At 38.2% G+C, this 13,829-nt stretch overlaps 2 protein-coding genes and 1 long non-coding RNA gene across 3 annotated transcripts; 2 read left to right on the forward strand and 1 right to left on the reverse strand.

The window, feature by feature from the left end:
- The first annotated feature begins 287 nt into the window (after positions 1–287).
- LOC141823120 (NAC domain-containing protein 7-like) lies at positions 288–1,568 on the forward strand. Its single transcript, XM_074710390.1, has 3 exons — positions 288–447; positions 550–821; positions 969–1,568. Exons 1-3 carry the CDS (start codon positions 288–290, stop codon positions 1,566–1,568), a joined length of 1,032 nt encoding a protein of 343 aa, XP_074566491.1.
- Positions 1,569–4,996: 3,428 nt separating this feature from the next.
- LOC141825366 (uncharacterized) lies at positions 4,997–9,239 on the reverse strand. The gene is made up of 5 exons (XR_012601503.1): positions 8,939–9,239; positions 8,579–8,846; positions 7,824–7,980; positions 6,308–6,442; positions 4,997–5,312 (listed from the first exon to the last, which is right to left on the reverse strand). It is a non-coding gene; the product is annotated as an uncharacterized LOC141825366 (long non-coding RNA).
- Positions 9,240–10,755: 1,516 nt separating this feature from the next.
- LOC141825607 (uncharacterized) lies at positions 10,756–13,448 on the forward strand. The gene is made up of 3 exons (XM_074712990.1): positions 10,756–12,410; positions 12,512–12,644; positions 12,728–13,448. Exons 1-3 carry the CDS (start codon positions 10,782–10,784, stop codon positions 13,375–13,377), a joined length of 2,412 nt encoding a protein of 803 aa, XP_074569091.1. The 5' UTR covers positions 10,756–10,781; the 3' UTR covers positions 13,378–13,448.
- The last annotated feature ends 381 nt before the right edge of the window (positions 13,449–13,829 follow it).

The following is a 13,829-nucleotide window of genomic DNA, read 5'->3' on the forward strand; positions in this document are numbered from 1 at the left end:
TGAAAATATTTCTAATATGTAGAGAATTCATGAGTAGAAAATTAAGTAATTTTTAATTTCATTTATTGAACATAAATGCAATGAGGATATAGTGAATTTCCTCACTTATTACAAAGTTAATTTTGTGCATAAAATTGAATCGAATTTGATTAATTTCATTTGGTTGAAAACATATAAAATATTTATTCACATAAAATGAAGAATATAATTTATAACTTGCACCATCTAAACTTTAATTCATGATTTTTTCAGGACTTGATCACTCCAAGTACCTCCACAAGATCAAGATGAACACTGTTTCACGGGTTCCACCGGGCTTTCGGTTCCACCCCACCGACGAAGAATTGGTAGACTACTACCTTAGGAAGAAAGTGGCTACTCGAAAGATCGACTTAGATGTAATAAAAGATGTCGATCTATACAAAATTGAACCTTGGGATCTTCAAGGTGCAGTGCTACACTATAATTAAGTTCATGATTTCTCTTATGTTTGTAGGATCTATAATAATATAAATGATTGATGAAACATGTTTTCGATAAATCTTATAGAGATATGTAGATTTGGTGTGGAGGAGCAAAGCGAGTGGTACTTCTTCAGTCATAAGGACAAAAAGTATCCAACCGGAACTCGAACCAACCGAGCAACAACAGCCGGGTTTTGGAAGGCAACTGGTAGAGACAAGCCAATTTACTCCAAGCTCAGGTTGATTGGGATGAGAAAGACTTTGGTGTATTACAAGGGAAGAGCCCCCAATGGGCTAAAGTCGGATTGGATCATGCACGAATATCGCCTTGAGACGAACGAAAATGGACCTCCACAGGCAAGTAAATTATATAAGCATTAAGCATTTCCTCTTTGATGTGTTTTTCTTTAATTTCGAACAATTAAGTTGATTATCATACAAATTTCAAACCCTAACAGCTTCAGATACATAAGTAATTGGGTGTGATTTTTGAAGCATTTACAGGAAGAGGGTTGGGTGGTGTGTAGGGTGTTCAAGAAACGAGCCCCTACTGCTCGAAAAGCCAGTGATGATATGCCATGGTATGACATGGAACAAGGATCACTCGTTGGAGACATCGACTCACCGAGGACTTTGCCTTTGCAATCTGCCTTGGAATACCACAGTCAGCTCTTCTACAAACGTGAGAAGAAGCTTCAGTACCACTCGCCACAAGAGTACACTTATAATCATGAAGTAGTTCCAGCAATTGAGAGCCCCAAGAGCATTAATGCCAGCTACATGAACCATGGAAGCTCTCTCCGATTCATCTTCTCGGAGAATAACAGTAATAATGAAGCAATTGTGCAACCTAGACACCAACTTGAGGTGATCGAGATCGACAACAGCACCGAGAATGTTAACCTTAGCCAAGCTTCTGACCTAGTCACCGATTGGAGGGTTTTCGATAAGTTTGTCGCCTCCCAACTCAGCCATGATGCTTCGAAGGAAGCCATGTACTCAGAGGAAGCTGAACACATACTTGAAGTCACTGAAGAACAAGAAGTCGGCGTGGAGCTACCATCTACATCCACCGCGAGCTGCCAAATTTATCCATGGAAATGAAAAGCAGATTCGAATATATATATTCTAGAACAATTGAAACCACATAGCTAGCTACCTACTCTTATTGTGCAAACTATGGTGCAATATGAATATATCATTTGTGAAATGACAATATATATATGATGGTATTGTACATATATATGATGGTATTCCTACTTATTGATATATCAGTAATAACTAGTACAAATTAAACAAGTTGATGGCTAGCTGTGTTCTTGCTCAAGCTTTCATGATTCTGAGCTAGTGCATTTATTTATTTATTTTCATCAGAGCACAAGACAAATAATGTGTAATATGTAAACACTTGCATCAGACCATGTTTTATCCAAGTAATTTGTGTATATCAAATTATATAAATAGCCATCAAAATTATACTCTAGCTAATTCATTGTGTCTCTAATTATATATGCAACAATGAAAACTAATCTTACTCTAATGACTCATTGTCTATATAGATTATATAGTTTGTGCACATAATTACACTTCTTAATTAAAAAACCTATATATATATATATAGGGGAGTTTTTGTTCAAACAGGAGCATATATAATTACATCTGCATAAAATATATATATTATCATAATTCTAAGGTTTGTTCATGAATATATTTAACACCTACATACAGCAAATATAAAGAATATATATAGAATAAAGATCCATATAACAACTTTAAGGTCTGAGAAGAACAAGAAAGCATAATGATGTTATGGTGTCATTCTTGTTCTTGAGATAAATAATAAATAACCGTCCTTTAATCTGACCAAGCAATTGATCATTGATATTTAGAGCTAATTATATATGCTCAAAAATCCAAATTAAACCATACACATGCTTCTCTTCCTTAGTTTTGTACTAATTACACCTGTTGTTTAATCCGGTAAAACAAGTACTTACACTCTATAATCAATACAGATAATCTGAGTCAGTCACATAACAAAAGATATTCACCATCAAGCATGAATGTTTTACCTTGTGGTTGGTGCTGAAAATATATATTGAGGTTGATCATCATGGAAAGAAGAACTTCGCCTGTGCTCATATTCAATACTCCTCCAGAGTAGAATCAAGCCATTTGAATCAGAAGCAAAGAAGAGGAAGAAGAAGAAGAAGAAGAAGAAGAAGAAGAAAAGAAAGAGAGAAAGTAGAAGCTTTCATATTCCTTCAAATGGAACTAAATCACCATGATTTTATGACAAGGAGGAGAAGAGGAGGAGGAGGACGACGAGGACGACGAGGACAAAGAAGACAAGAAAGAAGAGGTATCCATGCAGGGAAGCAAGGGTATGACTTTGATATTCCTTGAAAGCAAACTTAACTGTTTGAGTGGGTTATATATGTGTGTCAGAGGTGATGAGGGTTGGGACTTGAGAGAGAGAGAGAGAGAGAGAGAGAGAGAGAGAGAGAGAGAGAGAGAGATTCATTTAGGTCAAAAAGGAGGGCTGTTGGGAACCAAGTGGACATGAGGATTAATGCATGCAAAGATGTATATAATTTAGGGTTGAGGAGGAGGTGAGTTAAGTGCATGTTGTTTGTGGAGGAAGATAACATGATGTGTGCGTGAAAGCTCTCATGTGAAGACTCATCATGCCCACCATATCATCTTCCCTTCCACGCCTACTGTGTGCAATTAATTGCATGCACAAACAATTGTAGGAGCCTTTTAATTCAACTAATTTATGCAAAATGTATTCTTAAATTAACTTAATAATTATCCTCTCATCAATCATCATGCATTCTTGCTTCTTCTCCTACTCTTATGCTAAGTTTACTAAAGTGGATTACGGAGGATAGGACAGAGACCACCAGTTTTGTGGTGCGGTGTCTTGTTTAATTTACCTACTTTAAGTTTGGAGCTTTGTGCAACTTGAGTAAACACAACACTTATTTATCTACTCTAATTATCCAAACACTATTATAATAATGCACCAATTCTTCTACTTACATCACTATATATGTAGATTAATTAATGAAGTTAATTATTATAATGGTTATCATATCATGTGCCTAACTTGAAGAAACTTGTGGACCTATAAAGTAGCTGATTACTTTTTCTTTCCATAGTTTTGCTAAACTAATTAAATAAGCTCTTTTTGGACATTCATTAGCTAGAGCTAAGTAATCGACTTCCTCATTTAACTCCTACTCATCTCTTAGTAAATTAACTACTAGATGGTTGGATTAACCTCACCTCTATAAATATATCTTCATCAAACAAACACTCTATATGCATGCATAAATATTCCCTAAATGTTTATATAGTTGGATTAATTAGTCTTTCTCTTCTCTTTCAAGATTATACATACATACTTAACTATCCAAAAATTCATCATCTAAATACCCCAATATATATTTTAAGTCGAGTGAAAAGCTTCCCTTGAGATTCTAAAAACACGTAGAACATATACATACACCAACACATACAATGATATGATTAACATCCTTTGAGCGTATATTCTATTGACTTTGGAGTCCTACATATTCGCCAAACATCGCGAACAAAACTAGAACTCATGAGTAGGGCAAAAAAATTAAAAAAAAAAACCTTATAAAATATAACTTTTAGCATATTTGTGTATCACTATACGTAGGTCCTTGTTATTATTTTTCTTGTAATTATTTTGTTGGAAATTCATTCATTATATCTGTGAAGGCAAAGGCCAATAATTGTACACATAAAGGTGGATGATGTAGTACAAAAAGATTTATGTTACTTGTGAAGGGAAACACATGATGAGGATGAAGAGCATCTGTAATAATTTGAAGTGGTGGAATTAATTAAGTAAAGTAAAGGAGACAATGCTTCTGACTCCACTGGTTCATGCTTACTCTCCATGAGCCAGACAGCATGGGGAGCCAAACCCTAAACCCCATCATCATGTTCCTTACGATCGAAACTTATGTGGATTGAGATTTTTGACCTAGCTAGCTAGCTATGTTATGTAAGTGGCATCTGTAGCTCTTGCACATTTGATTATCACCATTGACCACTTGTCCTCTTCCCTTGAGAAAAAGGCCATTATATTAAAAGGGGGAGATAGAAATAACTTTAGGGTTAAGCTTTCTCCAAAATTTAGAGTTTGAAATGATAATTCAGACCATATAAATCAATATTAATTATAGTCATTTGTATTAATATAAGATTATATTAAAATGATTTGACTTAGTAAATAAATTAATTCTTATTTATATATATAGTTAAAAAGTTTTAATATTTTTTTAAAAGTTTTGTCTATAACTTCTAATTAACTTTTTTTTAGAGTGACAGCTTCATGTATAACAGAATAAATCAAAGCAAAAGTTACTTCAAGATTAATAAAAATAATTAAAACTGGCAATTTTAGATACATTAAAAAGAACATAGTGAGTATCTTAAAGGTGATAAGCCACTAAGATATAAAAAAAAGTTTTCTTTTAATTTTTACCCATTAATCTAATTTCCAAAATTGATGTATTTCTGAATTAATTATCTACATGTAAACAAATGGGGAAAAAAGACAACAAAAACCAAAAGAATACACAAAATGTGTTAGAGATTTGCCTTCTCCTTCTGCTGCAGCAGCAATATCTCATGGTGTTTGCTTCCTTTTCCTTCTTCGACCATCTTCGGCCCAGAATGACTAGTTGCACTTTACCTCTAGATTCAGCAATCGTTCAAACTCCGAAAAGCAGAAGTCTGATCTTGATGAATGAGTAACAGAGTGCGCCGGTGAACTCGTCGCGGCCGGCCAACCTGTCTAGGTGGCTCCTGCGTGGAATAGGAAACATTTTATGTTGAAGAAATGTAAAATATTGCAGATCTTAGTTGTATGATGTGGCCCATTGGAAGAGGCAATAGCAGTTGTGTTTCATATTGATGCTTCAAATTCAAGATCAATCGAGACACATGCAGTTTGAAGCACAAGAGATTCGAAGTAGCAAGCTACTATCCTGACTCCTAACTATTTGAGATTTAAAACACAAGAATTACTTGGAGTAACAAAAATGAAAGTCAATCTCCCCAGTAATAGCAAGGTATAACAATATTCGGTCTCCAGAACAATATATTATCGGCTCTATGGCGGCATATGCCAACCCATGGTGCCAGAGACTAATCTGTAAATTCATAGCACTCTTTGGCCTTTCATTTTTGTTTAGATCTATTTTCTAACTGAATGCTTTCAGATTTGTTTCAAGATTACTCAATTCTGCAGTTCCCTTTGATCCTTCAAGTTTTCAACCATTCAAGCGAATGTACTTCACAATAGTGAGAAAACACTACTCTCGCGTATATTCAGTGATTCCTCTCTTCTTTTCTCTCAAGCCATCCACAGATTTATCACAAGTAGCTTAGCTGAATATCATGTGTTATGTTACACAGACTCTTGCAAAGTATATAACGCTGGCGCAGCTCTATGTGCGTGACATTACTATTTTTAAATATCTTTACCTGTGTTAATATTAGAATTATTGAGTATAGTTAGAATGCCGTTTTAAGTGTCGATATTTGACACGGGTATAGAGGACAGATGAAGAGTATAAGTAAGATCATGCCAATTAATTATGAGATATACCACAAAATTGTTGTGTGATCATGTCAATTAATCTGAGATATGCCACAGCTGTAAGGATCTTTCACAAAAATACATCAAAACCGAAACAAACTGAGCCCACTGCATTGCGTTTAGAAGAGTGTTCCAGTGGAAGTATAAATGTAGGTTTCAAGAACATTAGCGAATATATCACCAAAAATTAGTTAAGTACCTTAATGATGTTGTAGGCCAGCAACAAATCCGTGACAATATGACAGAAGTCGTGATGCAACCAATTAAACCAGTAAGAGGTCCCCTCTAAGGTCTTCTTTGGACTAATACTCGTAAGCGGTATATGGCCAAATGCCTAGAAATTACAGAAATTTGCATTATTATGAAGCTTTCTTTGGCAATAATAACTCTTCTATCTCATGCATGTCTGACAGTAACACATTTCAGAGTGAACATACTAAAAGACACAATTATGTTAAAGGATCTTTGCATCCTACAACATGGAAAAGAAAAGGAAGGAAATTCAGTATGAATTTGTTCATAAAGGAACAACCTAAGGGAAATGATTTACTCTTGAGTTTTAGTTCATAATTATATAGATTTTCAATAACATAAGAAACAAAAATGTCCTCTAAGTAAATATTGAATGAACAGCTTAATAAGCATGCATAGCCTAATATAATGGTTAGAGAGTGAATGATCAAGGAGATCCAAGAGGCATGCAAATTTTAGATCTATTACAAGAATACCGATTGGTGGTTTCTATTTTCTTGAACTTCATAAGAGATCAATTTCAGTGAAGAGTTTATATGTCTTCAATGCTATCGGATAGAATGGAAGAAGAGGTTGGAGAAACTATACTTAGCTTAGTCACCAAAGAAATTAGAGGAATAGTTATCTAAATAGTAGTATGACATCAACATTCAGAGAGAGCTACTCTCCAGTTAAGTTATTCGATGCATGAATAAAATTCACACTATACATGTTTAAATATATAGCAGCAATTTGAAAACTTCTAATACAATAGTATGCAGTGATCACTTTGGCACAAATGTGTTTTGAAACCTGTATAAATCTAATAAGAGAACAACTAACCCTTCCGCCTAAAAAAGCAAAGAAGTCTGCTGCAATTATGCAGCTAATAGATATTGAGGTTGCCGCATGTCCAAATATGAAAAGTATCAAGAAAATACAAACTTAAGGCAACTACAAAAGTACTTGGAATGTCTGTGATGTGAAAAATAAAACCACAGCTCGTAAAGCTAATGATTCAATACGTTGAGTAGAATGAGGTCTGGAACCAAAATGGTTAAAATTCACAGAGAGATCAGGTGTAATTGACTAGGTTTCACCGTGCACAGCTCAGAGAAAATGAGTGGTATCCAGCTCGAAGCAAGGGAACATCTACAGATTTCCACTACTCAGGTTAATTTTTACAGTATATCCAAAAGTTAAAGCATTAGTTCTGTATGATGATGTTTAAAACTAACGACTGGATGAACTATAAGCTCCATAGCTAGAATTTTTCATATAACTCATTGATAAATCCTATGCCTCCAACTTAGTGAGCATATAATAAGTTTCTCTAGCATTCATAATGGATTCAGGCCATTAAACTGAAGAAGACAGAATTTAACATCAACTGATATTCATTAAGCGAATATGATACAGAGCATCTGTGAAGTAATGAATTATAATAGAAAAAATAAGAGAAGAAAGAAAAAACATTGACATACTAGTATCTAGTGCAAGAACTGAACGGCCACAGCGTAGCTGAACCCCAAAACAAGGAAGATAACCACAGTAAGAGAGAGCCCGAAAACAGCACTACTTAACTGCGCAAAACGTGGATTTCCTTGCTGTAGCACCATTAATTGCAGTCGCAACACTAAACTGAATAATTAAGAATCAACAATAAGCTATGACAACTTAGAGTGCATGCTTTCTTACATCTAAATTTCAAAAATCATGTGGGAAGAAACGTGTCAAAAAGACTCCATATGACAGCATATGAAAATCTCAAAGTAACTCTTTTTTCTACACTTCAATTGTATTGTGGAATTGAAAATTTAGATTATGACAAGCAGTGCAACAAGTTTTATCATCATTGTCAAGCCATTTTACACGCAACTATTTGGGGACGGCAAAATGGACTTGTATCCTTCATTGACCTCTATATGCAATACTAGATAACTGATAATATCCAAACCTCTTACTTTAACGGGCACACAATGATCACGGTTAGTATAATATAGAAGGGCAAGAAGATGGCAATGGAACCATGTGTTTGACATATCCATTTAAATCTAAAGCAATTCACCTAAAAGAATTCTTTCTTTCTTCTTTTTCCCATCTGTATGGCATAGTTCTAACATGAAGCATCTTTCCCCACCCAATTCTGATCCATTATGCAACTCTAGCTCAGGAACACACAATGCTCGTACTGATTGAAATGTTAAATTTAACAACATCGAAAAAAAAGTGGACTTACAGAGTCAGTATGGGCATGAGAGCATAAATAAGCGAGCAAACTCTCGATACATATCTTGGTGGCGGCGTCATCCCAGCAGCAATCCCCCGACTTCGAACCAACGCAAGGGCGCAAGGGAGGCCGCAGCAGCCACCCCCATCGTGAACATCCATCTGCCAGCCAGCACAATTCCACCAGCACCGAGCCCGATGCCAAGGCCAAAGACCACCCGCTTCCTCCTCTGGCTACTATGTTTGCCTGTCTGCTTCACGACCACCGCCTCCGCACCCTTCGCCAGCGGATAGGCAATTTAACTATACGCCAACAAAAGTGGGAGAGAAAAAACACAATCTTGATGGTGGAAAAGGGAGAGAAGAGTACCTCCACGGCCCTGCCGGAAGGGCAGAGGCGGTTGGAGGGGATGAGGCGAAGCAGGATAGATGGGATTAGGACGCCACCGCCCGACTTCAAGGGGCCGCGAAGGGGGGATGTATTTGGGACTGTGGGGGAGAGGGAGGTGGAAGAAGCCGCATCGGCCGACTTCAAGGAAGGTGGCAGCGGCTATGTCGGGCATCGAGGCGGAGAGCGTCGGGTGAGGCGAAAGGCAAATCAGAACGAGGTCGGCGGCCGTGGAGGAGATCGAGATCGCCGAAGAAATCGCTGAAGGTCATCTCCTCCGACTCTCCCAATTCACTCCTTTTTTTTTTCTCTTTTCCGTAAATGTCAATCGAATATATATATAATTAAATTGAAGTTTGGTAACATGCGGTAAAACCAATCCATTCCCCTTCACCATCTCCTCCACTCTCTCGCTCGCCCACTTCGCGCAGCAATGAGAGACCGAAGAATGCAAGCGCGGTGGTTGGCCGTGAGGAAAAGCCCTAAGCTCTTATCGGAGGTTAAGGCGGCGGCATAGCCGGACGTGAGCAAGGTCGGTGATCGCTCTCTGTTTCGGTTTTTTTTCTCTCTCTCTTTCGATCCGTACTCGCGTCTTGGGTTCCTTATCCCTTTTGGACTCCGATCTCAATAGTCGGAGCTCGAAGATCGCATTACGAGCAGGAATGCAGCAGTCCGTTCCGTGGGTGATTTCGGCGGCGGCCTCATTTTGTGAAATTTCTACATTTTTTGTGTTGCCACTGTTCCCAAATAGTTTGGTTGATCGATCGATCGATCGGCCCGTAGATACCATCCTACTTCCTCTGATTCCTTCGGCCGCTTTTGCAAAAGTGGTGAGCCTTCGCATTTTTTCCGCTCAATTTGCTGCTGTTTCGGATAATGTTTGAGCTCGGATCGCCTCTGAGCACTCTGTTTTGGGCGATTCTCCTGGGAATCTTTTCTGTAAACTTTTGTCTCGCAACCTGTTCACAAGAAGACAAAAACTGAGAAATCGCTGCCCACCGTTCTGCCTTCCTGCTCTTTCTGTTTGCATTCAAACTGCCGATAATGCCTTTTTGGTTCGTTTTCTCTTTCGCCAATGCGTTTTCTCTCTTCCTTCATCCTCTTCACTTTCCATCGTCCTTCTTCGTTATTCACGTTCTTTCTTCTGCTGAAGATCACCCTGCTTGGCGGGATCTATATTCCCTGGAACTTTTGATAATTTTTGCCTCCATAAAAGGCATCAATCTCTTCTTTGGTAACAATTTTTGTGGCTGTTGTTGTTGCAGTAGGTGCAGAATCCTTGGTTGTTTCTAGTTCAATGCTTTAAATGCCAGCTTTTTGTTTCATTCTTCAAATTCTGCAGCCACGCTATGAAACTATGCTTCATCATCAGATATTGTTCTATCTGTCTTCTTTACTATTTTGATGAAATTATTTTGAGATATCGTTCATCATTAGATTTATGTGGTGGTAGTTTCCTTTTTGTATCTCTGGCATTGAAAATCCTGATCCGGATGAACTGTAATTTCCATGCCCCAGCTGCCATTGATACTCAAATACATTAATTTCTTGCAGCTGGTAAAGAATAGGATCTAATGCAGTAAATGAGGTCGATATTACCCGTTGTCGAAGATACGGAAGGATAAAAAGTAAGCAATCTCATCCTTTGGAACTTGGATGTTTGTTTTTATCTTGTTCTAATTTGTATCTACAAATAAGCTGTGAGTGAAGGAGTAGATCTCCAAACAAGATTTTGAGTGAAACACCAACTGATATGCTTGTATCGCAGGAAACTTGTAGTGATACTGAATCTACAATGATCGCACCGGGTGTAGTCGCAAGGCTAATGGGGCTTGATTCAATGGCAGTGCAGAATTCAACGAGAAGCAAAGCGAAAGCTCGAAATGAGAACTGTTTAAGCACTGGTTTGGTGGGAGAGTTTCATCAACGCCAATGGCAGGAGGGTGGCAACTCTATGCCAAGTGAGGTTCATTCTTTCACAGGTGAAGAAGATTGTAGAGACATATACGAAGTAGAACAGCCGCTAAAGAATACTTGGTCTGAAGAGCAGTCGTTGCAGAAGGTAAGATATGATGAGGCTTCATATCAACGACGAATGGCCCTCGTTCGGGAGAAGTTCATAGAAGCAAAGAACTTGGCCATTGATGGCAAGTTCCTTGAGTCTAAGGAGTTCCAAGATGCAGTAGAGGTTTTGAACTTGAACAGAGATCTGTTCCTTAAATTTCTGGAAGAACCAAACTCAACGTTCACCAAACATGGCTTGGAGCCGCAGAGCCTTTCTCGACCTTCGCAGACAACTCGTATTACCGTGCTGAAACCTTCCAATACCATGGACAGGAAAGCTAAAAGATTGATGGAAAGACGACGGCTATCAGATTCTGATGAAAGTGTGGGGAAAGCAAATAGGCATTGGAGCACTGGTTTCCGTGAGCCTAGATGCAATGCTTTATCCTTACCGACAAGGATAGTTGTTCTGAAGCCAAGCCCTGGAGAACCCTATCACACAAGGACTATACTTCCCAACAATTTCCCAACATTGATGGGTACACATAGTTCTATTGGACATCTGACTTGTGATGAATCGTTAATTAGTTCAAGAGAAGCAGTTGAGCAGATAAGTTATCAGGAACAAGGAAGCATGGGTAGAAGCAGAAAAGATGAAGCCGTGTCGTCCTCAGTATTATCAAATGTATACATTGGCGATGAGAGATCATTCAACAAGTCAGGAATTGTATACTTGGACGATGAGGTTGAAAGAAGAAGCCATTCTGAGATGGCAACTTCAGCTACAGAGTGTTCTTGGGACAGAAGTGGTAGTCCACTACCAGTCTCATCCTTTGATCAAACATCTGATTCTCCTGAATCATTGGTTATTATAGAAGCCAAGAAAAAGCTGTCAGAGCGGCTAGCTTTGGTTGCATCAGATGCCAATTTTCAGGAGCCAAGGAATGTAAGGAGATCCAGAAGCATGCTAGGGGAGATGCTTGCCATTCCTGAGTCGACAAAAGAAGGAATCAATGAGGAGCTTACTCATTCTAAGTTTGATGCAGAATATGACCCAAATGCACTCTCCAAATTTTTGTCAAAATTTAGGCCCGAGGATGAATTTACTGAAGAAAATCCCCAGAAGAACTCGTCGAGATCGAAGTCTCTCCGTGTTTCTTCTTCAACTCATGGAGCCTATGAGCTTAATGCAGGGATGTCTAGTTACTCAATCTCCAAATCTACTGTTCAAAAAGTAGCTCAAAAGCCAAATAATGCGAGGTTATCTTTGAAGGATAAAATTTCAAGTTTTTTCTTATCTAGAAGCAAAATACCAAGAGGAGACAAACATTCTATAGCTCCTTCGGTTGATGATGTTTTATCATCTTTTAATGCTACTTTCACGCCACAAATCCTAGTTGGTTCTGATGAATCATATGACAGATCAACTGAAATCTTGATGTTTCCTGAGGTATGAAATTCCCCCTCCTCATTTTTTTCTTCCTTTGTGTCACATATATAATTCATCATAGGTTGTTAACTAATTCTTTCGATTCCTAACATGATTTGCAGGTTGCCCCTATCGAAAACTTTGAGGAAGAACAGGATAAGTCTAACAACGGTTCAGTTCCACAAGCAAAATTACGATTTGATGTCGACAATGGTATATCTCCAGCATCCGGAGGTTCTATTGTTAGACGTCCATGTAAGTACCACATATCTAATTCTGCTTCTAGTGATGCACATACTCTACTAGTAGTTACTAACGATGCTAATATAATTAAGCAGCAATGTCGAGATCCCCACCGATCGAATCCATGGCTCGTTCATTATCACATTGTGCCTCTTGCTTTGACTTAGCATCGCCAAAGTCCTTGAATCCTTTTATGACTTTCACCAAGGCAGATGAAGACCACGATCAATTTGTCTTTCTTCAGAACTTGTTATTGTCCTCTGGATTGGACAGCAAGAAGAGGATGGTTTATGAAGGGTGGCATTCGATCGATACTCCTTTGAATCCATCTCTATTATACCGGTCGTGCCACATGGAAGACGAGGAAGAGAAATGCCGAAAGAGGTGCTCCGGCCGCCGGAAGTTGCTGTTCGACTCTCTGAATGCTGCATTATTGGACATCGGCCAGGCTGCTTTGTTTGCAGCATATCCGTGGAACCGAAAGGGATGCCATGAGCTTCATGAAGATGGTGATGCTGCCGTGGCAGAGCAAGTCTGGAAGATTGTTAGAAAAGGCTTGGCAGGCGACAAGGAGCCGAGCTGCAGTGGCAGTGTGGTAGATCGGTTGGTGAACGAAGAGGTGGCCGGGAAGGGATCGGATCAAACAAGGTGGTTGGAAGTGTGTGAATTCAGCAAGGAGATTGGTAGGGAGGTGATGGAGGAGCTGGTTGAAGAGTTAGTGTCTGAATTACTATCTTCTCGCTGATCCAACCAATCAAGGTTCTCTTCTTTTATGTTTGTGGATTCTTTCAGTCGAAATCCATTGTTGATCGAAACCAAGGGGTTGATATGATCATCCATCTAGTATTTCAGAAAATCAAATGTTTCCGAAAGGAATTTGCCTTCTTAGGCTCGGCATGATCGAGTTCTTCCTTGTGTGCTGGCTTGAGTTGTATCTAGCTTGACATGAGCTGAGTTAATTTTGAGCTCCAAAGGACGGTGCTCAAATTTATTTATTTTTAAAGTTTATAGAGTTTGAGATTGGCATAAGAGGCATTTAAAAAAAAACTTTCAACCCTAATCCCTTCCTCTACTCCTCTTTAAACATATTTAAATAATCTCCTTTCCCCCTCTATTTGAAGATCAATTTCAAATTTATTCAAATCATTTATCTCTAAAATTAATAGGATAAAATCTAAACACTTAAATTATAAAATA

Source organism: Curcuma longa, chromosome 3 (genome assembly GCF_044706935.1).
Source record: "Curcuma longa cultivar G26 ecotype Majalengka, Jawa Barat chromosome 3, ITB_CL_G26_1.1, whole genome shotgun sequence".
NCBI lineage: Eukaryota > Viridiplantae > Streptophyta > Magnoliopsida > Zingiberales > Zingiberaceae > Curcuma > Curcuma longa.

Coding starts and splice junctions, on each gene's coding strand:
- LOC141823120 (XM_074710390.1), top strand. CDS start 288: ATGAACACTGTTTCACGGGTTCCACCGGGCTTTCGGTTCCACCCCACC. Junction 448..549: donor TGAACCTTGGGATCTTCAAG/GTGCAGTGCTAC, acceptor TAAATCTTATAG/AGATATGTAGATTTGGTGTG. Junction 822..968: donor ACGAAAATGGACCTCCACAG/GCAAGTAAATTA, acceptor AAGCATTTACAG/GAAGAGGGTTGGGTGGTGTG.
- LOC141825607 (XM_074712990.1), top strand. CDS start 10,782: ATGGGGCTTGATTCAATGGCAGTGCAGAATTCAACGAGAAGCAAAGCG. Junction 12,411..12,511: donor AAATCTTGATGTTTCCTGAG/GTATGAAATTCC, acceptor CATGATTTGCAG/GTTGCCCCTATCGAAAACTT. Junction 12,645..12,727: donor TTCTATTGTTAGACGTCCAT/GTAAGTACCACA, acceptor ATAATTAAGCAG/CAATGTCGAGATCCCCACCG.